The following is a 27,798-nucleotide window of genomic DNA, read 5'->3' as shown; positions in this document are numbered from 1 at the left end:
AACTCATGAACACTTGTTCTTCTTCATGGTCAAGACTGGTGAAAGGATTTGCATATAAAATTTTTGAGCAATTTGGTCTTCATCTCATGACTTCTTGCATTTTGCGTAGGTCGAACAACATGAGCATTTCTTCTTGGGCTATTCACACAATTCCCTCTTATGATTACTTCTTTCGCCATAGCTTCTTCATCAATAGGAGTTATTGAATAAGTATAAGTTGAAGTTCCTTCACGTTGGTTTCTTTGTTTGGCTAGTTTCCTTCTGCTTCTGGTTTTTCTATTGAGCTTCCGAGCTGTTCTTTCAATCTCAGGATAAAAAGAAGTTGATCTTTCAGTAACTTTCCTCGCATAAACAGAGTTCTGAAACACTAACCACACAAATTAACAAACACGAGAGATTATAAATATAATATTTTATAACTGTACAAAATGACTTAAAACAATACAAATTGTTGTTTGCAATATCTAAATGCTAATCCCCGACAACGGCGCCATTTTTTTGAAATAATTTACGGTGGGTAAGTATTTATATCATCTCCATAGGGATTATTGGGATATCACTTCCTTTCTACAGTTAGCAATATTTTAAGTAAGGGTTTCAAAGGGTTTTCAATTTTGAAAAGTAACATTCACTATAGTTTGAAACAACGGTGAAAGATTCGAACTTTAATGGTTTAAAAAGCATGTTAAGATTAGAATTCATTAACCTATTTCATATGTATTTGATTAATCTAGCATGTTAACTTAATTAATAATCAATATAATCATGTATCACTCATCAACACCGCTTATGTCTAATGGGTGTTGCGATTTTTTACCGTATTGTGTAATCGACGATCTCTCAGCCTATTAACCAATACAATAACATTAAAACTTGATACAATTGAATGTCAAACTCCAAATCTATGTCTAGACTTTGGTCTTTGAGAGATGAAAACTTAGGTCAAGACTTCAAAGATATTTCTCAATAATGATTCAAACCATAAATATACATAAAAGCAAAGATAATCATCTATATTGATCGTTAACTAGTTCACATACAAAGGATCAAAAGAAATACATACTATTTAGATTATTTACATCTAATCTTAACAAAAGAAGGTTTATCTACACATCATGGTAGCTTGCTTCATAAGAGAGATGAAGAGATTCACAAGCATCAATGTCGAAAACTAGAAGATTGATGCTTCAAACAATTGATTTTGAGTTCCTCTTATGTTTTTGGTGTATTTTTCTCTCAAAATGGACATTCTAACCTATAAATGTGAAGTACAAAAGTATATATACTATGATGAAAAAGCAGACCGCGCTAAGCCCCAACAGAGGACGCTTAGCGCGGCTACATGATAAAAATGATCAAACTGCCACAAATCACATTGAACGTACGACCTCCTGCCTGACCATCTCAAATCGCGCTTTGACTGTGTTAAGCATGCAACCTCATGTATTTCCTCCTCTAGGCGTGCTTTGACCGTGCTAAGCCCAGGTTCAAAGTCTTGATTTCCATAAAAAAAATGCATCTTGAAGGTTTTCTTTTTCCTTTTAAGTGCCCAATGCTTCAACTATGCAAGGAAACCTACAAAATCAAGTGAAAATGATCAAACTATACAATATTTACATGATAAAACTAAAAACCAATTATCTATACTAAAGTTAAGTTTTGCCATAAAATTTCAGTTAAACCAAATGAAAAGGGCCACAAAATACTCTTGATTATATACAAAATTTGACCCTTATCAATATGGTTTTCAATTGGCTATTTCAAAGAGAAGAAACAAAAAAATCAAAGGTAAACGCCAATACTAGATCAAGGTCTAATCACTCCAAAAAAATCCTTATGAAGAATCTCTTTTGGAACATAAGAGGTGTGTATAAAATCTCTTCAAGGATTTCCTTAAGAGAATGATAAATACTAATAGATCTAACCTAGTTTTCATAGCAGAACCATGGATGTGTTTTTTTAATTTCCTTAAAAATTGGCTTAATCATGTTGATTTGAAGCCTTTTGATTTTAACAATAGACCTGGTCTACTTTCAAATCTTTGGTGTTTCTACAAAACTCATCTGAATCATGTGGTTTTTTGTTGTGATGATCAACATGTATACTTTACCATTCAAATCCAAAACAAAACTACATGCTTTTATGCCATATATGCCTCTACTAGCTACCTGCATAGAAGAGAGTTATAGAATAATCTGACCACAAAGACACCTAACACAATATGATGCTTTATAGGTAACTATAATGTTATCATTAGTTCTGATGAACATAAAGGAAGTCATAGTCCTGCTAGAGCTTCAATGAATAACTTCTTTGACTAGTCTGACACTAATCACTTTATCTATATCTCAACAGTTGGTTACAAATACACATGGAGTAATGGTAGAAAGGGTGAGAATTTAACAGAAAAATGATTGGATAGAGAAGTCTGCAATGTTGAATGGCTTAACACTTGCTCTATTGTGATGTGCGACACTCTTACTAAAATCAAATCTAACCATTATCCTATTTTTCTGATACGTGACTTAGAAGAAGTTAGATTTATTTCTACGAACACACCAACTAACTAACTGAGAATGAGAAGAAATTAGAATTAAGATAATGAATTTGGATTGCAGCTTATTTTGAATCACATGACAATCTTACTTAATATGTTTACTACATTTATGAAAGGTTTACTACGCTCATGGAAGATAGAATTATGGGAAAAATAAAGTGCAAAATCTAGTCCAAATAAACACCTAAGTTAAGCAAGATCTTTAACGTAAAACTTCTTGTCCAAATCCTCTTTAACAACCCCAATTTTTTAAGGGGGACCAACTAAAATGATATCATTTGTGTAAAACAAAAGAATATTAAAACAATTAGTAGTAGTCTCTATTGAATTGTAATTCCTTGTGTCGAAGCAGGTTGCTCGATAGAAGCAAGGAAGTGTCGAACTACCTAGTATGTTGAGTTGTGTTAGTGTGTCGAAGTTTCGAAGCATGTTGTTTCACACAGGATTTCGACTTAGGCCTATTTTAGTAGTGTTAGCTATTTTGGGCTTTTATAGTTTTGGGCTTTGCCTTGAGGTCCAAGTTGACCTAAATCTATAAATAGAGGGAGTAACCCTTATTTTTGTAATGAACTGAATAGAGCATTCATAACATTATACACAGTATTTTGCAGTTGCAAAGTGAATAAGAAGTTTTCCACAGTTTGTGGATAGACAGAAACTCTGCAAAATTTAATTCTTCTTCTCCTTCATCATTCTTTATTTCTCTCTTTCTCCATTTTTCTTCTCTTTTAGTTGTTATTGTGTGAGTGATAACAATCTTGTTCATCAAGATTGGTTGAAATTCTCCATAGCTTTTGGGGGATTTCCAACATCTTGTATCAAGAGCTCCGGTTAAACGATTTGTGGGAAGAAAATCACCATAGCAACGAATCATCCAAATGGGCATTTTCCAGCAAATCTTCCGATTCTCAAGAACAACAATTATGAGAATTGGTGCAAGCAGATAAAGGTTGTGTTCTGTTATCAAGATCTTTGGGATTTTGTGAAGGAAGGAGTAACAACGCTTGCAGAAGACGCGATAGCTCAAGAAAAGGTTGCACATAAAGAATTGAAAAAGAAAGATTATAAAGCTCTTTTTATAATCCATCAATGTGTTGATGCAGATAATTTTGAAAATGTTAGTGATGCAGAGTCAACGAAAGAAGCATGGGAAATTATGGAGAAATCGTTTGGAGGCGCGGAGAAGGTGAAAGAGGTGAGGTTACAAACTTACAAAAGAACGTATGAATTGCTTCAGATGGAAGATAATGAAAGCATAACTGATTTCTTCACCAAGGTTACGAAACTAGTGAATCAAATCAAGGTATATAGAGAAGTGTTGACATCAAGATCTGTTGTTAGAAATATCTTGAGGTCGTTGGCTCCAAAGTTCGACCACGTGGTAGTATCCATAGAAGAGTCGAAGGATTTGTCAAAACTGACAAAGGAAGAGCTTCAAGGGACACTTGAATATCATGAACAAAGAATGGCTGAAAGAGCTGCAGGAAAGTTGAAGAGTGATATGGCTTTGTAGGCTCAATCACAAAAGAAAGAAAAGGCAAAGGAAGCTGGAATGGCAACAAAGGAAGAGGAGACTACAACAATTTGACTGGTCGAAATCAGCAAGAAGGAAACTGGTCGAATCAGAGTAAACCCTGGAACAAAGGAAACCAAAGAGGTGGTGTTGCAAGTAGAGGAATAGGTGATGGTGAAAATCTAGACAAGAGTCACATTCAGTGTTACAATTGTCAGAAGTATGGTCACTATTCTAGTGATTGTCCAGCAAAGCGGAAGAAAATCAAGAAACTTATGCAAAGCTGGCGAAACATGAAGAAGAAGAGACGTTGCTGATGGTTACAACAAGATATGAAGAGAGATTCAAGGACCAATGGTACTTGGACTCAGGATGCTCATCACACATGTCTGGAAGGAAAGATTGGTTTGTCAACATAAAACCCTTAATGAAGAACATGGTGAAATTTTCAAATGACAACACTCTAGCAGCTGAAGGTATTGGTGATGTTATGATTATGAAGAAAGATGGCAAGAGGTCGGTAATTTCAAATGTGTTATACATACCAGGAATGAAGAGTAATTTGCTCAGCATAGGGCAGTTAGTCGAAAAGAACTACAAGGTGTCGATCGAAGATAAGATGATGAGAGTTCTCGACTCAAATGGAAGGTTGATCTTGAAGGCTCCAATGTCTCATAATAGAACCTTCAAGATTGAACTAAATGTGATGGAGCATAAGTTCCTTGCAACAGCAACCATCAGAGATGAATGGATATGGCATTATAGACTTGACCATCTCAATTTCAAAGACATCAGAGATTTGAAGAGAACAAATATGGTTTCAAAATTACCAAAAATCGACATTCCAAACGAAGTATGTGAAGAATGCATGCAGGTGAAGCATCACAAGAACAACTTTAGTAAGGATGCAGGAAGCAGGTCGAAGGCAATTCTTGAAGTCATATACTCTGATGTATGTGGTCCTCTCTAGGTGTATTCAATTTGAGGTAACAAATACTTTGTTACAATCATAGATAATTTCAGTCGAAAATCGTGGTGTTACCTGATCAAGAAGAAAAGTGAAGTGATCGAGGTATTTGCCAAGTTTAAAACTATGGTTGAAAGACATAGAGGTCGAAAGATCAAGATTTTGAGGACTGATGGTGGTAGAGAATATGTGTCGAAAGATTTCGATTCATTATGTGTGAAAGAAGGGATTTTGCATGAGGTGATGCCACCATACACTCCACAACAGAATGGAGTCGCAAAAAGGAAGAATAGAACCATTATGAATATGGTTAGAAGTATGTTGAAAGGCAAGAATTTACCCAAAGAATTATGGGGAGAAGTTGTGTCGACTGCGACATATATCTTGAACAGATGTCCGATGAAGAAGCTAGAAGGAATCACGCCAAAAGAATGTTGGTCTGGTTTCAAGCCTAGCTTGAGTCATCTGAGGGTGTTTGGGTCTATAGCACATAGACATGTGCAAGATCAGTTGAGAAGAAAACTTGATGACAAGTTGAGTCAGATGATCCTGATAAGATATCATTCGACTGGAGGATACAAGTTGTTCGACCCAGTGAATAAGCAAGTGGTGATCAGCAGGGGCGTGATCATAAATGAGCTTAAGGAGTGGGATTGGACTGAGAATTTCAAGAAAGATTCAGTGAGAATCTTTTATGATGAACCAACTAGTGAAGTCGAAAGATAAGTTCAACAAGAAGTCAGAGGTGAACCAGGCCCAAGAAGAACTCAAAGAACAATACACATGCCTGTAAGGTTGCAATAATGTGTGATTACATCAGATGATGTGGTCAATGAAGAAGGTGAGCTGGTTGGTACATTATGCTTTCTACGCAGATGACGAACCTGTCAATGCAGCTGAGCTATTGAAAGATTCGAAATGGATGAAGAGCTGAAGTCAATCGAAGTCAACAACACTTGGTCACTTGTTGAATTGCCCCAAGACAAGAAGGAAATCAATGTGAAGTGGGTATACAAGGTGAAGTTGAACCCCAGAGGAGAAGTGACTCGACACAAGACGAGACTTGTGGCAAAAGGATTTCTTCAGAAAGAAGGAATCATTTTCGATGAGGTTTTTGCACCTGTTGCTAGGATCGAAACAATCAGATTGGTTGTTGGTATAACAAACATAAACAACTGGAAGATGTTCCAGATGGATGTGAAATATGCATTCCTGAATGGCTTCTTAGAAGAAGAAGTTTATATTTCACAACCAGCTGGGTTTGTGAAACATGGCGAAGAAAGAAAAGTGTACAGGTTACATAAAGCCATGTACGAACTTAAACAAGCTCCAAGAGCTTGGAACAAGAAGATAGATGGTTTTATAAGGGAGGAGGAATTTGTGAAGTGCAAATCTGAACATGGAGTATATGTAAGAAGAAGCAAGAGTGAATTGCTTATACTATGCCTATATGTCGATGACCTGTTGATAACAGATAGTTGCAAGAAGGAGATGAAGACTTCAAAAGTGATCTCAACAAGGAATTCAAAATGTCAGATATGGGTTACATTTCATATTTCCTTGGCATCTAATTCTATAAGAGTGGTAGAGGTTTGATGATGCACCAAAGAAGGTATGCAGGCGAAATACTCAAGAGATTTGAGATGCAAGATTACAACCCAACTTCGACTCCAGATGAATCCAAATTACAATTGTCGAAAGATTTAGATGAAGATGATGTCGACCCCACCCAATATAGAAGACTTATTAGGTCACTTCGATACCTTTATCACACAAGGCCTGATTTAGCATACAGTGTAGGTATGGTGAGTAGGTTCATGCAGAAATCAAAGGTATCACATCTAGCAGCGGCGAAGAGGATACTAAGGTATCTGAAAGGAACTCTCGACTATGGCATTTTGTTTCCTACAGTTGATGAAGGAAAATAATGCAAATTAGTGGGATTCACCGATTCAAGTTGGTGTAGTGATGCTGAGGATCGAAAATCCACAGTTGGCTATGTGTTTATGCTAGGTGATGCACCAGTTGCTTGGAGTTCGAGAAAGGAGCCAGTGGTGGCGTTATTGTCATGCGAAGCAGAATACACAGTTGCTTCTCTTTGTGCATGTCAAGAAACGTGGATGGTGAATCTGGTCGAAGAGATAACATCGAAGAGTCATGGAGCAATTACCATGAGGATCGCATGTCAGCTATCAATCTGGCGAAGAATTTGATAGCACATGATCGAAGTAAGCACATCGAGATGAGGTTCCATTATCTTTGAGAGCAGGTAGCAGATGGGAAGATGAATGAGGAACACTGCAAAACTGAGAATCAGATTGTAGATATCATGACGAAGGGAGTGCAGGTCGAAGTGTTCTGAAGACTAAGAGCTATGATGAATTTAGATAGCTTAGACACAATGAATTAGGTGGTGTGTTGAATTGTAATTTCTTGTGTCGAAGCAGGTTGCTCGACAGAAGCCAGGAAGTGTCGAACCACCTAGTATGTTGAGTTGTGTTAGTGCGTCGAAGTGTCGAAGCATGTTGTTTCACACAGGATTTCAACTTGGGCCTATTTTAGTAGTGTTATCTATTTTGGACTTTTATAGTTTTGCCTTTTCCTTGAGGTCCATGTTAACCTAAATCTATAAATAGAGGGAATAACCCTTATTTTTGTAATGAAGTGAATAGAGTATTCATAACCTTGTATTCACAATATTTTGCAGTTGTAAAGTGAATAAGAAGTTTTCCACAGTTTGTGGGCAGAGAGAAACTCTGCAGAATTTAATTCTTCTTCTCCTTCATCGTTCTTTATTTCTTTCTTTCTGCATTGTTCTTCTTTTTTCGTTGTTATTGTGTGAGTGATAACAATCTTGTTCGTCAAGATTGATTGAAGTTCTCCATAATTTTTAGGAGATATCCAACTGTCTCCACAAAAAGAATTATTTGTCTGAGACTAGACATAACTTATAGAAATTAAGGTCGGAAGATTGCCTGACATATCATTGGTGACTCACTTACATCAATTGATACAAGGATTTGTTTAATTTGTAGACTTTAGATGAACAGGAAAGATCTAAATCAAGGAGAAAAAACATATAGACCTCTTCATTCAAGCCACCGTCAACAAATATATTTTTAACATCTAGTTATTCAAGGTTCCATGCTGATAGGTTTATTGTTCGAATATTATATATTAATGGATGGATTAATGGCTAAGGGGTGGTGTTCGAAATAAGACTAAGACTATACAAGTGTAAAGTGACTGAGTACAAAAATAACTAATGTAAAATAAAATATTGCTTGAATTAAAGTTGAATTATATACTTCATCACATTGCCTCAAATACAATGAATCGAGATATTTGCTTATCATGTACTAGTGTTTTGAAAGAAACGATGTCCTTATTCCAAATGCTAACCCTTTACCTATAATGAACGGTCGTGTCTGTTTGCCTTACATGTGAATATGCTGAGATGAAAACTACCTTATCTGTCTAAAAATTTCTTAGATAAGTCTCTAATAGTTTTATTTTTTAACAAGCAAAATAAGCAATATATTATAAAAGTAAGGCACAAGAAATGCCTCCTCAATAGTTTTACAACCTGCTAATGCACAAAATCAACATAATTGAAGCACTAAGACACAATAACAAGTTCCAACCCATTATAGCAAGCAACCACTAGAACTAAAATAGACACCAAACCATTACACAAACACAAGTACATCAAAACTGAAACTGCGAATCATGATGAACTAATTGATTGCTCCTAAACCGAGGATCAATAGTAATAACAAACTTATATCACCTTCCTTTCACATGCCAAGACAAAATTGTTAGCTCTACAGCAACAAAACAGACATAATCCAACCAACATACTAGCAAACACACATCCTTCGCATACAGATTTTGAACCAAGGCACACCCAAGAATGTGAGAACCATTGAGCAAGTTTAGCGAGTAATCAAAACTCATCATTTTTCTTTTTAGCCACTTCCAAATTAAAATTATTATTTCTTTTAGCTGACCTTCCAAGATACCTTCTTTGTTTTTTTTTTAGTATCCTGTCATTGCGTCCTTTCTATAGAATACAAATACAAGCAAATAAGATTTCCCAAATACCACTCGTATCTGACTTAAACATCATTTACTAAAATCAAACACACAAATATTTTATACAAAGAACTACGTAGTTAGGAGCAAGATTCAACGTCTCATCAAACACTCTAATAAAAAAAATTATTTTTAATCATTTTTATTTCATATAAGAGATAAACAATAATTAGAAAAAAATCAAATAACATGCACTAACACTCATATTCAAAAACACGACTTAACGGTTCTTGTTGATTACAACAGATGTGTATGGTGCTAATACATTTCTCGTGCATAATCGACTCTTGAACTCGAATTTGGTGGCGACGACTATTTTTTTGTTCTTTTAGGATTTTATCGACGTTTTTCCTTTAAAAAAAAAACTTTGGTGGCGACTCTATTGTATTTCGAGTGTTCATACACTCGAAAAAAAATTGTGTCGCGATAGCTGGCAACATTGTCGGGGATATCTGAGAGTCAACCCTAATTTATCTTGATTTATGATGAGTGTTAACATTGTTTATTTGCTTTCTTCTCCCATCTTTTAATCTTTCTCATATGTGTTATTGTTGCTTCCTGTTTATCTGCTATATGATTCTTATGGGTTGTGATCTAGATATTATGACTGCTTATACACATTGTGAGAAAGACTCTACACCCGAGTATAAAGAAAAATCTAAGATTAGGATCGATGGTTGTGTAGTGTTGGCCTTTATGACGTATTGTTTCGTTTGGTTGGTATGAAAACCTCACCTATAGTAGATCCTCTTGGGAGTATTGTTGTCTAGCAAGTAATTTCCTATTGGATGAAATATTATCATGTAAGATCCATGATTATGGGAACTGTGTCTAAAACCTTAGAGTCGATCGTTGCATAGTGTCGACCTTCTTGACATATTTGACTCATTTGGTTGGCAAGAAAACCTCCTCTATAGTAGACCCTCTTGAGGATACTGTTATCTAACAAGTAATTTTCTATTGGGGGAATATTCTCATATAGCTAGGATCCTTTAAAGCCCTAGAGCCACCCCTTGTTAGATGTAATGTGTACAAAGTACTTAAAAACGTTTAGTCATGAGAAATCTGTAACCTGAACGTTTGAAATCATAAAACCAAAACATGCATGACATAACATTACATTTTCATAAAAACCTTCTGGTATATCAAAACAAAAATTCATGCATCCGTATTTCATCAACATGGATGCATATCTTTTCCACAAAAACAAAAAAAAAATTGATCCCACCTTTTGTCCATAACCAGGAATCTGATCTCTCGACACTCGCTAGAAACTTAAAACAGCTCCAGAAGAATTATGGGTGAATTTGTGCTAAAACAATAAACACTGAAGCACGAAGTCAACTAATTGAAAGAGAAAATGGATGATATTTGTGTAGCCTTGCAATCTTTGTTGAAATAAAGAGAAAATCAAGAACGATTGACTGCAAATATGGGGAACCATAACACCACTCATCAACCCAAAGATGTTAATAATCCTTCTCAAGAGGACAAAATATCTCAAATCATATACCTGCCAAAATGTGCGCCATTGCCAAATAGCAAACCCCAAGATACCCAATCAATGGAGAGATTTCAAAATCTTGAAGAACAACTGAAAATAATTGAAGGGAGTGATAATTACAGTTTAAATTCCTTCAATTTATGCTTGGTCGATGATGTGATGGTTCCTACAAAATTCAAAATGCCCAACTTTGAAAAGTACAATGGGGTCAATTTTCGAAAGAACCATTTGGTCATGTATTGTAGAAAGATGCCTCCTCATGCTCAAAATGATAGCTTTTGATTCATCTTCTTCAAGACAGTCTAACTAGAGAAGCTTTAAGTTGACACATGCACCTCAAGAAGGACCAAATTAATTCTTGGAAAAAATTAGCAGAACCTCTTGTGAAACAGTACAAATATAACATTGGTTTGGCCCCTAATCAAATGTGACTGCATGACATGACAAAGTTGGATAACGAGACCATCAGATAATATGCTAAACGTTGGAGAGAAATCGCTTCCCAAGTTGAACCTCCACTTTTGAGAAGACATTGGTCACCATGTTTGTGAGTACACTCAAATACCCCTTTTATGAGATAATGGTTCGAGCCCCTTCACTAATTTTCTCTGACCTAATCACTATTGGGGAGAGGGTCTAAACGGGTATTAATATAGGAAAAATCATTTACGCTCTTCCAAAGGCACTAGAAGTCGAGAATCTAAGGTTAAAGGAACCCGAGGAAGCAGATTTAGATGATGTCAGTGAAACCCGAAGCGTTGTCTCAGCTTCGAAAAACCGATCGACCTCAATCTTTAAGCATATGCAAGGTCGAATAAACAATGAACCAATCATGAGTTTACCCTCAACGCTGATGATTATTTGGTCCTTTCAACATTTGCATTTGTAGTTTCCTTGTGTGTTGAGCACTTATTTTCTCTTAAAATTATTTGTTCTAAATGATAAGATTAATGAATGACCATACATCTTTTGAATTAATCCTTTCATGTTCACTCTTTCTATACTTCTTTCTTTTTTTCACATAAAAAAAGGTTTTTATTACCTCACTTTTATTTATTAAACTTTTGTTTTAGAAATGATTGGATGGAGGATGATGTAAATAAAAATACTCAACTTGCTACAGTATGCTTTTAAATAATACTTTGTTGACGATGTAAGATATTATTTCAAATCCCAAACACCAAGGAGTTGAGGAGTTAATCCTTAGTCAACCATGTTAAGCCTAGAAGTTGGTGTTTCTTCCTGAACTAAAAACCCTTAATCTTAACCAGGGGTAGGGTAGTTTTGTTTTGTTAGTTTGGATATGCATCCAAGTTTCAAAAGAAAACATCCATCATGAGGTTTAACCACATGCTCTTCTTTGTACACATCATGAAGTGTCGAAGAAATCATAAAAAATTCAAAAGTTATAGTGGTTGTTCCTCAATAAAAATTAACATGGCAGTTATGACCCTTGTCAAAATCAAACTAAAAGAACAAATTCCATATAAATTGTTCCAAAAAAAATAATGAAATGCAAAATAACTAGTATGTTAAGTCGAACACCAGAAAAGGCGACTTCGGCAAAAATCAGGGCATCCCGGTGGACTGAAAGCTTCAAAGAAGTGGTCCAGGCAAAAATTAGGGATGAAAAGCAAAAAAGAGAGGTCATCAAAATATTTAACAAAAAAACAAGATTAAGTGACCATATCAAGAGAAAAAAAGATAAGGTGACTGCCATATCAAAATCTCTCTCACCGGTTCTTGAACCATCATATCTTCAAAATTCTCTTAGAAATTAAGTGTGTGTGTCGAATTAACTGAACGCAATACTGGAGAGGAGAATGGGTGGGTTAAAATTAAATTTTGATCCTTATATCCTTTTGTTTCAAAAACCGTGAACCAGGCCATATTACAATCCTTAAAAGACCTAATTGAAGCAAGATTTATTTTGAAAGCCTATTACAGCAAGGTTGCGTTAAAATGACTCCAAAGATATTTTCTAATCATTTGTATTGATATCATGCTCTCAAATAATCTTCCACATCTTGAATGTCTAAATCAACATTGCATTCTAACCTTCGATCCATTAATTATACATCACAACATCATCTCAATGATAACTTTGATTTCAAAACCTGCATGAGCACTGCATTAAAATTACCATTTTGAAGGAAGAATTTCATCTGAAAGTTTGCACTTAGCTTTAAGGAAGTTCCAACAATGAGCGATCAATGAGTAATCAGTGAGGAATTTGATTATTCATAAAGGATTCAAGATGGGGAAAAACATCTAATGACTTTATTGACCAGGAGCAAATCATCAAAAGATTATGTTGATCAGGGGAAAATCCCTCCAAAGATTGGTCAATCTGGGGAAAATCGTTTCAAGAATCAGTTAATCATAGGAAAATTACCTCAAGGTCATATTGGGGTAAGCCATTTTGAAGTCTCGTTAGGGGAAATCACTTCAAGAATCGTTCGCATTAGAGTAAGATCACCTCAAGGCCTTGTTAAGCAGGGGTAAATTGCCCAAAGATTCAGTCAATTAAAGTTAAAGCGCTCCAAGAATCCGTTGATCAGGGACAGACTGCTTCAAGATTCAAAATATTTGGGCAAGCTGTCTCAAGGACATATTATGACAAGCTGCTTCAAAATTCATTTTGATGCAAAATGCTTCAAAGACCCAACAAACTAGGGCATGATGAGTTATACACTTAATGAGGGGGCAAGTCCTCTCCATATTTTAAGATGCTTAGGCAAGTCCTATATTACATCAACAATGATTGGGTTCAAAAAGAGTGTCATTAGATCATGCTAGAACCATATCCTATCAAATGACCTTTTTACTCGACAAGAAACCTTGTTTCAAAAGAATCCTTTCGTCCATTACCCACCATAGGGAAACTTTTAGGAGCCTTCGAGCCACCACATAAGCGAGGCATTCAAATCATCATCATGCATCAATCATGATGGCATGCATTAATCATTCCACTTGCATTAATCATGTTTGTTTTGCACTAGTATCAAACCATGCATTTCATCTCATTCATCTGGCCTATCACATAGCACGAATTTGGCATTATCAAAAGCCTTATAACACAAGCAGCAAAATCAGATATCTACAACCAAAGCCCAACTCTGCTTGTTATCCAGTCATTTAAAGGTTCAAAGTCCAACCTTGTTTGGCACCTTTCAATGTCCAACTTTGCTTGGCACCTTTCAAAGTCAAACTTTGCTTGGTAACTTTCAAATTCCAACTTCGTTTGGCATACACATCTCAAAAACCCAGCCTCGCTTGGCCCTTCTCAACAAAAGAAAACCTTTCAAAGTCCAATTTCCATTGGCGTACATCCATTAACTCGTTACATGAATTGAACTATCATTTCATTTCATGCGTATCATATCCACATATGTGAAGTACTACACCAAGTAACCAAAGGCATATCATGCATCAGCACAAAGCATACACGCATAGAAGAAGCTAGGATTCTGTGACCGCTCATTGAAGTCCATATTAATCCCAGCAAAGCCAGTTAAAACTCCCAAGTGAGGTTTACTCCAGCAAGACTCCTAGGTAGTTCTCCCCAGTAAGTATTCTCCCTAGTGAGTCCTTTTTGGAATGTTTCCCAGTGAATAGTCGTCTTAAGCGATCCCAATCAATTCCCATCAATACTTTCCAGTAAACCTCGACAGCAGGTGTCTTCCCCAGCAAACCTCGGTAGTAAGTGTTGTCTCAGTAAAACCTCGGTAGTATGTACTCCCCTACTAACCTCAACGGTAGGTATCTCTTACAAACCTCGGTAGTAGGTATTCTAAAGTAAATCCTGGTAGTAGGATTTCTCCATTAAATCTCCGTAGTAGATTCTTCAGCAAACCTCAGTAGTACGTATTCTACATTAAATCTCGGCAATAGGATTTCTCAAACAAATCTCGGTAGTAGATCTTCAACAAATCCCGACATTTGGATTTCCCTGGTAAATCTCGGAAGTAGATCTCCTGGTAAATCTCGATAATATATTTCCGAGTAAACCTTAGCAGAAGGTCTTTCTCAGCAAACCTCGACAATAGGTATTGTCTCAGGTGAATCTCGACAGTAGATTCCCTAGTAAATCTCGGAAGTAGATTTCATAGTAAACCTCGACAGTAGGTATATTCTTCAATGAATCTCAGTAATAGATTCCTTAATAAAACCCTGACAACAAGTATTTTCCAGCAAACCTCGGAAGTAGGAATTCTCAGCAAAAAACTAGGCATCATATATTTTCTTAACTAAACCTCGGCAACAGGTATTCCCTACTAAATCACGGCAGTAGATTTCCTGATAAACCTTACCAGCAGGTACTCCCCAGTAAATCTTGGCAGAAGATTTATTGATAAACCTCAGCAGAAGGATTCCCGGTAAATCTTTGTAGTAAATTTCCCAATAACCCTCGGTAGTAGGACTCTTTTAGTAAACCTCGACAACATGTATTTTCCAACAAACTTCGGCAGTAGATTTCCCAAAAAACCTCGGCAGTAGGTATTTTCCAAAAAATCTCAACAGTAGGATTTCCCCATCGAATCTCTGAAGTAGACCCCCTAGTAAATCTAATTAGTAGATTTCCCAGTAAACCTTGACATAATTTATTTCTCACTAAGTCTCGACAGTAGACTCCCTAGTGAGTTTCTTTTGAATATTTAATGGTGAACCTCGATAGTAGGCTCCCCTGGTGGAACTTCTTTAAATGTTTTTTCCCAATTAATCCTCAATAAATCTCTCATCCAATTTCATTGTCGTTCAGCCTACCAGCATAAGCGGTTAGATTAGTTGATCATTTGATTCATTGTCGATCATCCAACCAGCATAAGCGGTTGGAGTAGTTGGTCATACATTTCATTGTCGATTAGTCTACCAGCGCAAGAAGTTGGAGTAGTTGATCGTCTGATTCATTGTCGATCAGTCTACCAGCGTAAGTGGTTGGAGTAATTGATCATCCAATTCATTTTCGATCATCCTACCAACATAAGTGGTTGTATTAGTTGATCATCCAATTCATTGTTGATCAACCTACCAGCCTAAGCAGTTGGAGTAGTTGATCATCCAATTCATTGTCGATCAGCTACCAGTCTAAGTGGTTGGAGTAGTTAATCATCTATTCATTGTCGATCAGCCTACCATCATAAGTGGTTGGAGTAGTTGATCATTGATTTCATTGTCGATCATCCTACTAGTGTAAACGGTTGGAATAGTTGATCATCCAATTCATTGTTGATCAGTCTACCAATGCAAGAAACTGGAGTAGTTGATCATTCAATTTCATTGTCGGCCATCCTACCAGCGTAAGCGGTTGGAGAAATTATCCTTTAATTTTGTTGTTGAAAGCAAAGTACTAACTCTTTGGGTGGGTGTTTACCTTTCATATCCCCAGTGAAGGTGATCTTTCATAAACTTCTTTACTTCATCTTTTTCCGTCTGAGGAAAAAATTGGGGTCCTTTTTGTATTTAATTTTCTTTCACCATGGCTGTATGAAGGTCGTTGGCATTCATAGGTTAAAGGTAATTAAATATGGAAAATTGTCATACCCTAATTTTGTCCCAAGATTTTTTAATTCATCTGGTCATTTTCATTTTGTCACATTTTTATATTTTGTATTTTTATTCATATTTTGATTTATTCCTTCTTATTTTTCTTCTTTATTTAAAAAGCATGGCTTATTTATATATTTTAACAACATAAATTTTATTTCAAAATAAATGATTATTTATTTTAATAAAAATGGTCATGTGCATGTGTATTCATGTGATTTTTTCCATCAAGTTTTTAACTTGCATAAAAGACAAAACAAGAGAGTGCATTCTAATCCATTCTAATCATATTAATCCATGCATTGCGTCATTGCATAATCATCAATATGCATCATAAGGCAAAAGTCAACTAAAGTCAAAGATTTTGGCATAGAAGACAAAACTAGATTACAATTGTTTTGCCTAACTAATTATGCATGATCATACATTCATACATCATCTTATTTCCCACCAATTTAACAATGTATCAGCACCAATTCACATCACAATTCGAATATTTTCATTTCAAATTCAAATTTCACCAAATTTCATTAAAAGTTTGATCACACTTTGTGTACTTCATTTTAAGCATATAAATAAAGCTCTGCCTATCAGCAAATCACACAACAATCACCATTAAGCTTAGCCAAATATCTGTAGCAATTTCATCTCTTAAACTCAAGTATCTTCACCTTGAAGAAACTTCGAAAAATTCACAAACTTGCCTCAAACATTGAGCAAACACCATCTTAATTTCGTTGATCATCATTCAGTAGCCTTACATATCCAAACGCTAACCAAAAACACTTCCATCACCTTCAAAATTCAATTTCACTTTGAACTTGGATTTTGAAATTTTTGGTCAATTTGAGTTAATGTTGGTTGGAAGAGGTAGAGGAATTTACAAGGAATCCAAATCTGCAAAGAAAATTGGAAAACGAGCCTTCCCGGAGTTTTATCGAAACTTGATCGGAATATGGGTTTTGATCGTTGAAAAACTCATCAGTGTTATTCGCGTTCTTGAGATTTTTTCTCTTAGCTAAGCCTTAATCCTCGTCTTTTGCTTGATCTATTTGCATAATTGTGTTCCTACACCTTGTATACACCTAATCTCTAACTTTATTTCAAGAACACATACCCAAATTTGCGAATTCTAACCTGTTTCAAACAAATAAATATCCAAATTGATTCACAATATCATTCTATACATGATTCCATAATTATTTTTATCTAAAACAACAAACTATGGTTGGATTGAAGCAAATTCAGATACATTTTAACTTTCAATTTTTGGCCAAGTTCGTTGATGATTGATGCATTTTGATTATGGATTCATGCATGTGATGATTCGTAGATCACTTTTCATATTTTGTTGTTTGATTCCATGAACATTTTCCATTTTCAAAATTGTTGTTGCTTACACATTTTTTGTGTTTTGAAAGGAAAAGGGGAAGAAGATGAATTTTCTAGATCCAATATGGACTGTCCATTTCATCTGCTCCCCACACTCCCCATGTGCTCGCCACACCCACCATTTTGTCTCCACACCATTCATTTGTTTTTATTTTGTTTAAATATGGGACCCTTGGGCCATTTTCCCTTCTTCTTTTTTACTACCACACCACTATCTACATTCTTGAACCCCTTTTTCATGTTTATTTTAATTTGAAATCTTCTTTTTTATTTTTTCAATTAATATTAATAAATATTTTTATATTATTATTAATTAAAATCAAATTAAAAACAATACTTTAATTTCATGATTAAGTCAAGTTCAAAAAATCTTTTTTTAATATAGATTGAAACCATTTTAAAATAAAATCAAAAATCATCTCTCAAATCAAAAAAATCAAATAACTTGATGAATATCAAGTATTTTCTCCACTTAATCAAAACACTTCAAAATCTTTTTCACAATTAAAATCAAATGAAAAAAAATTAGTTGGACCGAATGTCCATCCTAGTCCCCGAGTATTTAGATGCAAGTTGTAATAACTTGTCTTTCGGATACCCGTATTCCATTCAAAAATACAATAATTAATCGGATTTAGTTCTTCCTTTCTCAGATGAAAAATAATTAGTTGAACATAATATTCTTCTATGTCTTCGAATATTTGGATACAAGTCGTAATAGTTTGTCTTTCGAATGCTTGTCTTCCATAAAGGAATCATAACTTAACTCGCCTCAAAGTTTCACAATAACTTGGATAAAAAATGATTAGTTGGATGAAATATTCATCCTAGTCCTCAGTATTTGGATACAAGTTGTAATAGTTTGTCTTTCGAATACTCGTCTTTCACCCAAAAACAAACTCAACCAATCAAACTCATTTTTGCCCAAGCGCAATCAAAAATCAAACTTTTTCATAAATGAATGAGGTTTTATCCATTCTGACGCGGTATACAAATAAACTATTCAGCCTCCCATGCGCGAGCATCAAGCAATGTTTAACTGCTCGAATACGATCAAACAGGATACATTCTGACGCGAAATACAAACAAACGCTCCAGCCTCCCATGTGCAAGCAACAAGCAACGATTAACCGCTCAAATACAATCTAAACATCATTCACTAAAATCAACCAACACAGAAATATTTTCTACAAAGAACTATGTAGTTTTGAGTTCTATATCGCACCTGGGGATACGTAGGAGCGAGATTCAACGCCTCGTCAAACATCCTAATAAAAAACTTATTTTTAGTCTTTTTCATTTCACATAAGAGATAAACAATAATTAGAAGAAATCAAAAAATGTGCGCTAACACTCATATTCACAAAGTTGACTAAACAGTTCCTGTTGAATACAACGGATGTGTAGGATACCTTCCCCACGCATAATCAACTCCCGAACCCGAATTTGGTTGCGACGACCATGTTTTTGTTCTTTTAGGATTTTATCGACGTTTTTCCTTTAAAAAATAAAATTTGGTGATGACTCTATTGTATTTCGAACGTTCATACACTCAGATATTTTTCTTTATGACCGTGATATGTCTTTCAATCTTCGATTTTTTTTTTTGTCATTTGAACGTGTCTTTCTTTGAAATTAGGATGATTTTGCTTCAAGCCTTAACTTATTTTTTTGAATTATTTTTACATTTCATTCAAAGAAACTTCAAAATTTTTACTACCTTTACTCCTATTTATAAAAGAAGATTGACTTTTTAAATTTATTTATACATTAATTATTTTTAATAAATTAAAAAATTAAATAAAAATTATAAATAAAATCGAAAATAGTAATAATATCATCTCACCTCACCTATTGCCTAATATGCCATATCCAATCCAAATAAGGTGTATCTTGAAGACACCTTAATATAATATTAAATTTACATTATGTTACATGAAAAAGACTCAAATTTAATATATTTTGGATTACAGACATCCCGTGTGAAATGCAAATAAGTACATGCGTAAAAGCCACGATAATTTGTTGATCAAGTGATTCAAGAAATCAAACTCCTGCTGCTTCACATGCTGTTATCTCTATCCCTTTGATAGCGCTATTTTCGTCCAACAATTGGGACAATCCTTCAATGCATGAAGAGTCATCTTCCACTTTAGCATTTGGACTACTTTTCCTTTTCATTACAAGATCTAATTTAATTTCTAAGCAAAAAAAAATTTAATTCATTAAATATTCATAAATAAATATCCACTCTTGTTCTTTTTATTAAAAAAATTAAGTAAAAGAGGCCGTTAAAAATCCATAAATATTCATAAATACACTATAAGTTATTCATAAATATGCGAGTAAACAAACATTTAATGTAAAAGAGTTCAATATAATCACAAAATTCAGAAAATATATATTTACAAGGGAGTGGTGTTAGGGCAATAAAGAGGTGTTTTTAAAAAAATAATCCACTTTTTAAAGAAAATTCCCAAAATACCCTTGGTTTTAAAAAAAAATCCAAAATACCCCACTTTTAGGAGGAGTCGCCAATTGAATTGGAGACTCCTCTTAAAACTTGAATGGAGGCGCCAATTGGATTGACTAGGACAGGTGTCCTAGCCAATCCAATCGGCGCCCCTGTGTAGGTTTTAAGAGGAGTCGCCAATTCAATTGGAGACTCCTCCTAAAATGCATTTTTTGTGTTATATGGTATAAGTGATAGATAAATTTGATATAAGACCACTTGATATTAATAAAATTTTGCCGTTTACGCAAAGAAACCTAATGGTGATGACCGGGATCACCTACCCGACCTCTGGTCCCACATCCTCTAGCTACCCTAACCCGTGGCCCTAACCCACGTTGACGATTCGGTACCGGTGTTTGATCATCTGAGGAGCCAGGAGCGTCACTACCAACTACAGGAGAAGGTCTGTTGAGGTAGTCAGACAATTCGACATAGTCTTCAGTATGCATCGATGATGTACCGCCGTAGCTGAGCTCATGACCCATGCTAGAGAAGTTGGATGTGGTTGACTCATTGATGGGCGACCGGGATGGTTGAAGGGAGACATGGGTGTGAACGATGCGTCGAGGAAAGGTTGGAAAGGTTGTTGGGGTGTTTGGTAGAGATAGGGTTGTTGGATGTTTTGGTTTTGTGATGTTTGGGCTTCTTGGTTACGGTAGGAGGAGGGGTGGTTAGTGTTGAATGATCGTTGGGTATTCTGGCTTAGGCGACTTTGGTAGGGTGATGGGGTGGGTGCGAAGCGATGTTAAGTCTCAGGTTGATGGTCAATTTGTTGCTGGTGGTATGAGGTATGCTCTTGGTATTGGGGTTGGGTGTATGAAATGTTTTGGTTGTATGTTTGTGTGTTGGTTGAACGGAACGTTTGACGGACAAGGGGTTGTGTGTATCCGGTCTGACACTCTTGTTGAGGGTTTGATGTTGAGGTGTCAGGTGTGTAAGTCATCTGGCGTGGGTCGTACAAGTACATATCCTCGGCGATGAACTGAAAACCAACCGATCTGTACCAAGCCATATAAGTACGACTTGGTTTTTCTTCAGTTGGCATGACTGCGTCAATTAACACATGGTCATGACGGTGCTTCCATTTGCGACACTCCGATCTTGCGAAGCTTTGCCATGGATTGAAGTTCCATTGGTCGTTAACTTTGCGCAAATGCCATTCTCCTAGGCTAGCTGGGGGATCTGGGATATTTTGGAGCATACCGGACTGCAGCTTCACACGATCACTATTGTGCATCTCCACAGTTGTGAACCGTATTATCGGTGTGCATGCAGTCCATACGACCGCGTCTTCAGCGTTGACCTCATGGTCATGATCCAAATTAAGGTGTGGACGCCAAATGAACTGAAATGTGAAATAAGATAGGATTATAGTCAATGTAGAAGAAGTTAACAAAACATAACGAAATAATTAAGTTATTTTCCTTATGTTTGTCGGTCGAAGGTGATCCAACAGGTTGCGATACTGAGTAATACAGTGTCTTGGACATCTGTTGTAACTCATACCACGTGCAGACCATCTACACCAAAAAGTCAAAAAATATTAGTTAGAGGTAATAATCTTTTAAAAAAGTAAGTAAAGATATAACAATTTAAACAACTTACTTTTGTGCATACGGAAATGTGAAAGGATTGTTATTGACGGGTGCTAGAGACGGTAGTCTTGACCAATCCCATGCTTGTAGCAAAACAGCACATCCAGAAAATGTAGATGTGTCTTTGTGTGAGTTTTTGCACAAGGAGCTATAGAGATAGGCTAGACAAGCAGATCCCCAACTGTAACTTCCTATTCTATCTACATGTCTAAGTAGAGGTAAGTACATAATATGTATGCTAGAACCACTATCTTCGAGAAATAAAAACGAGCCAATTAACAACATGATGTAACACCTAGTTTTTATTATTCGAGCATCTTCGATAGAATGCTCATCTAAGTATAAACCATTATAGTATGACTTAAGGCGTGAGAGTAGTACACCTTGACCTGTTGGATTATCATCTAACAAATCAGTCTCTAAGAGCTCCATGCAAATTGAATTTGCATAGTTGATTTTACCATTAACAACCTTACCTTCAACGGGTAGTCCCAAAAGCATGTAGACGTCTTCTAACGTCATGGTACACTCACCGGTTAGGAACCAAAATGTGTGTGTCTCTGGTCTCCATCTTTCGCATAAAGCTAGAATGAATTTGTTATCTATGGACCAAGACAAAATCTTACTAATATGACCAAAACCGGCGAGTTCAACATAAGGTTGAATCATCGGGTCCATATGGACATATTCGTGGACCTGAGTTCGGAACCTTGATACATCCTATAAAAGAAAGAATAAAAAACTTGACTAAGTTGGTATGTTAAAATAAAATGGGGTTGGTGAAGATGAAAGATAAAAAGTTAACAAAATAAAAAACTTACATATGTTGCGATGTTTGCAACCGTTCCTCTATGTGCTTCGCCCATTGTGAGGATAGACATTTTGTCGTGGGGTTGGTGTAGATGAAACTACAAGAAGTTGTTGCAGATGAAATTATAGAAGAAGTATTGTAGAAGAAGTAGTGAGAGTGATGATGTGGAAGAAGTGTTGATGGAGTGGATGTATTTATAGGCAAATGGATGGGAGCATGAAAAGTTGTGCTTTCATGGTGTCTCCACTTGAATTGGCGACCATGTACAACCTTTAAGAGGAGTCGCCATTCAAATTGGCGCCTCCATAGGGACATGCATGCAAGACCTAGGTCTGATTGCTTGGTTTCGAGGTCTGAATGCATGGTATCTCCACTTGAATTGGCGCCCATGTGCAAGGAATGAGTGGGGGCGTCAATTCATTTATCTGATGTGTATAAGGCCAACACCATCATGAATGTATATACTTAAAGCTTCTCAGTACTACCAATGGAGGATTACTGGCCTCCATATAAAGGTGATATTGTTTGGCACAATGACGAGATGCGTAGAAAGAAGAAAGGAAGGCCAAACTGCACACGTATCAGAACAGAGATGGATTCAACAGATAAAATGGTAAGATTATGTAGTATCTGTTGTCAACCAGGACACAACAAGAACAACTGTCCCAATCGAGGAGCATCATCTAGGTCTTAAGCATTTTGTAACTTTGTATTTCTGTAACCTTCAATCATTATATATCATTAAGTTTTTGTTACAACGAGGTTCACAACAAACATCAGTACAAAACATCTGAAAACATATATATTTCTAACTGATTACAACAATCAAATTGATGTCATCTCGACCGAACATCATTTCCCTAGCATCCTTATCAGTCTTCATTCGCACCCAACCAAAGATACTGTTAAGTCTCTCAATACTTCTGATTTTTTCCCCTTCTGGTATTTTCCCATCTAACCAACGAAACAGATCCCTCTTCAGTTGATCCAACGTAGTGATGTTCCAAAACAGCATCAGCATTTGAGGTTTGTCTCTCACATAAATCACCTTTCCGTATCGGTGACGAACACCAAACATGATTGCCAAATGATTATATGAGATGTGGAACAATTACTCACGCAACGCATCTATTTATAACACAAAAAATGCATTTTAGGAGGAGTCTCCAATTGAATTGGCGACTCCTCTTAAAACCTACACAGGGGCGCCAATTGGATTGACGCCTCCATTCAAGTTTTAAGAGGAGTCTCCAATTCAATTGGCGACTCCTCCTAAAAGTGGGATAGTTTGGGATTTTTTTTGAAACCAGGGATATTTTGGGAATTTCCTTGAAAAAGTGGGTTATTTTTGTAAAAAAACCCAATAAAGAGGACAAAATATTTATTTTAATATATATTTTCTCATCAGAAGATTCTAGAAATTGTGGAGCAGGTATATACTTGTCATATAAAGTATCTAAACTAAGCAACCAATTAAAGAAAGATTGTCTGATAATCTAGCAAATTGTATTCTGACAACTATCTACTCGGACAACTGATTAAAACTAGCAAATTGTATTTTGACAACTATCTACTCGGACAACTGATTAAAACTAAGGCTATTGTATGTATAAACCCTTACAAAATACCTTTATATAAAAGATTGCATGCATCAAATTAAGGTGCGCAAAAACATTCCCTAAAACTTTATACCTCTCATATCTTATAGTCACTGGCTTGAGCATCAGAGTGTTTGCATATGTAGAAGTTCACTAACTGAAAGAACATTAACGTTGTTTGTGCTAACAAAAAATAAAGTTCACTCACTTTCTCAAAGATTAGGAAATGGAAAATCGAGGAAGAATAGCAACTCGTAATTCCAACCGTCTACGATCTGTAGCGAGCGAAGTCGTGAGGAGAAGCCCACTTCAGGAAGAAACACTCACCACTTGATCATCTTACCCAAAATTTAGATTCAACCTCCTCTAATAGTCGAAATACGTAGACCCCATCTTTTGGACGATGAAGTCCAAACGCTAGTGGTCGCTTGTGTGGATTCGCCTCAATAAGGGGGACAATAAAGAACCTCACAAATTACCCCTGGAGAGGCGGGTAACGAACAACAAAGCAAACACTTTATTAGGAGACTTACTTATGGAGGTCAACATACAATACTTGGTTTTAGAACTCTGAATCAGTAACTCATAAAACTCAAAATTTTGAATCATTGATGTTTTCAACCTCTCGGGGTATAAATTATAGTGATGAATCAGCCTAACATCGGAGGGTGAGGGATCAATGAAGGCATATAGCCCAGTATCCCACATATAGAAGATGTTCCCTGCTACGTTTCATGTGACAATATAGATGACAAAGGTCTCTTGGTCAATGTTTCCGAAGAACCACTTGTTCCTCGTCTTTCGATGATTCTAAGGACAGATAAGAAATTTATTTTTGAAATGCCTTTAGCAGAAGGATCAACGTGTACCTCATCATACTTGAACTCCAAAAATAGTTAGGGATGAGAATTTACGATGAGACAACTGATCCTAATGAGCACGTGGAACTGGTCGACGTCTTTCTCAATTTTTGAGGAGAAATAGTCCCTGAAACATGCAAGATAATTGTCCTCACTCTGAAGGCATGAGCCTTGGCCAGGTTTAGAGGACTAAAGAGTGAGCTTGCCAATTTGTGGGGTAAACTTAACAAACGTTTGTCCTTTCATTTCATGGTTTCCTAAAAATACCAAAGTCGGTGGAAAGCTTGGGGTTTATTGTGGATCTATGTGCTTGCAGGTATAGTTAAGAAGTATGGTGAAACTTATGGATAACAAAGATGTAAGCTAACTATTAGTTTCTTAGTTTTGATGATGATAACAGTTAAAGTCAAGTAACTATTGAATATAGATCAAGCGGTCAAAGATGCATAAAATGGTTGACCAAGTATCCTCTCGGATTAAACTACCGAATTAAAGTCAAGATTATAGTCTAACAACTTTCAAGTGAAGACATATGTTTCAATGACCATTGGTGGTTTAACCTTTCAAGCTCTTAGATGTGGTAATAACAATGAATATATCTAAATCCTTATCAATAATACCCAAGGTTCCTGTGTGATGTTAAACTCGAAGATAATAACGCTAAGACTTGAAGCTTCAGAGTTTTGAAAGAGAGGAAATATGAAATCGTGTTTGGTCGTGTTTGTTTGAGTGACCAATGTCTTGTAAAAACACAAGGTAATTTCTATAAATATTATGGCTAATTCACACAGACACAGACACACACACACACACACACACTCACACTCACGCATGTACACACACACACATACACACACACACACACACATGTGCACATGCATGTACACACATACATACACACACACACACATACACGCATGTAACACCTCAAAATTTGCCCTCCTCTTCTTGGGACTAGTTTAGCATATTGCATTTCATGTTTTAGGACATTAGGCATTTGCATATTTCATATCATGTGATAATAAGAGGTCATCCTCCAAGGTCTTGTCAGAAATGGAGAGGTTGTATGGTTCAAGCCTAAGGGTCTTATTGAATTGATCACTAGCCATCTGAGGGTTTGTGCTTCAATTGGGGTTTTCTTGGTTCTTCAAGGAGGTTGAGCATTGTCTTGGTTTCAAGGATACATCATCATCCTCATGGTTATGTCCTTATCAAAGGTTTCAGAATTCAGGATCAGGTTCCTTGGGATTAGGGTTTTGACCTCTGGTCAACCCTAATTAGTTGCATTCTTCACATCAGTGATTCTCAAGGAGATGGGGTTTATTTCTTGGATGGAGATCATATGGTCATTATCTTGGGCTTACAAGAGCTAGGGTTTCATTTTGGAGCCAATTCCTCAAGTGGTTGAGGCTCAAGCTGATCAGAGCACTTCTAAGTCATCTGTCAACCAAAAAGTCAACAGAAAGTCAACTATGGGTTTTGAACTGGGAAATTGGTTTTTTTCATCCCATTCATGTTCCAACAATGTTTATTCATCATGTCAAATGCTTATCTTGAAGAATTTGAGGTCAGATCAAAAGTTTCCAAAAATGGAAAGTGACCTGTAATTGAAAGTTTCCAAAAATGGAAAGTTTTTAGACCAAATTCAACTTGATTTTACAACATCAAAGAAGCTTCAAATGAATTTTTGTCCAACATGAAAGTTGAATATATCTCTCTCCTATTTCCAAAAAGTCCAAGATCATGAGCATCTGATGTGTGGTTGAAGAGATATGGTTCAATCGTTGCCAAGTGTGCATGGAACTTCAAAAGGCCATAACTTTTGACTCATAACTCCAAATTGAGTGCTCCTTTTTGCCAAATTCTTCTCATGACATGAAATTTCCAAATCATTCATCATATTGCATGAAAATTCATCTTATGATCATATGCATATTCATGCTTATTTTGGAGGGAAAATGCTAAATTTGAAATTGGTGCATCATGGGAACAAATCACCATTGCCATTGTGTTAATTGGAAGATCTTAAGTGAAATTGATCATCCATTGGTTACTGTTCACGTCCATTTGCTCCATGCACCATGCAAAATGTCATTTTTGGCCAAACACCTTATTTTCACTTAATCACAATTAACCTTGCTTAATTTTGATTAGAATGTGATTAGCACATAGTATATATACATAATCATAACAGAATTTGGGATTATTCATCATTTCTAGATCTAAAATCAACTTCCCTCCAAATTTCTCTCTCCATTGAAATTCAAATTTTCTCCACATAAGCCTTCAATTTTCTTCCATATTCTTGTTCTATGGTATTGATTTAGTGTAGATCAAGCCTTGGATCATCAAATTTGGACCAGAATCGTGCTGTGCAAGTTCAAGAACACAAACATGGAAGTTCAGATTTGAGCAAGATCTAAGCTGTTCCAAGCCTCAATTCAATCATCAAGCTTCATAACAAGTGATCAGGAGTGGATTTGCACGATTGCCAAGCCTTGAATCACCAGAATTCAGAAACTGCTCTTCAAGAGGTCATATTTTCGAGTAGCATAATTCTCTGTTTTAGGTGTATAATCTTGTAGATCTATTCTTGCTGATTGATCTGATATAAAATTCATGTGAAATGGTTGAGTATTGCATGAGTTATGCTTGACTAAAGTTTTGTACCTCAAAAGGTTTTTGCTCGATTTGCTTCGTACATGATGAATTGCTGTGAATTATTAGTGGATTCGTGTTCCTTGTGTGATAACGGTTCGATTGGTGTAAAGTTTGGCCAATTCTGGAAAAAAATTTGATGTTGCTTACTGTTCCCTCACCGTCTTTGCGAAGAAGACGATTGTT

The 27,798-nt window shown here is 36.0% G+C and overlaps 1 protein-coding gene across 4 annotated transcripts in view; it reads right to left on the bottom strand.

Annotated features, from left to right (window-relative positions):
- LOC127103777 (protein NRT1/ PTR FAMILY 5.14) overlaps positions 1–27,798 on the bottom strand; it is a 69,388-nt gene that overhangs the window by 22,542 nt on the left and 19,048 nt on the right. The window contains exon 3 of one of the 4 annotated variants that reach the window (XM_051041011.1): positions 19,452–19,748. The exons of 2 other annotated variants lie outside the window; for them this stretch is intronic. In XM_051041011.1, the coding sequence (XP_050896968.1) occupies positions 19,740–19,748 (9 nt within the window). In that variant the 3' untranslated portion in view covers positions 19,452–19,739. Of the gene's footprint in view, positions 1–19,451; positions 19,777–27,798 lie in introns of those variants that run through there. One more of the 4 variants, XM_051041009.1, reaches the window with a different exon arrangement.

The sequence above is a fragment of the Lathyrus oleraceus genome, chromosome 7, assembly GCF_024323335.1.
Source record: "Lathyrus oleraceus cultivar Zhongwan6 chromosome 7, CAAS_Psat_ZW6_1.0, whole genome shotgun sequence".
Lineage (NCBI taxonomy): Eukaryota > Viridiplantae > Streptophyta > Magnoliopsida > Fabales > Fabaceae > Lathyrus > Lathyrus oleraceus.
Note: the sequence above shows the minus strand (reverse complement) of the source record. Positions and strands in the feature narration are given on the sequence as shown.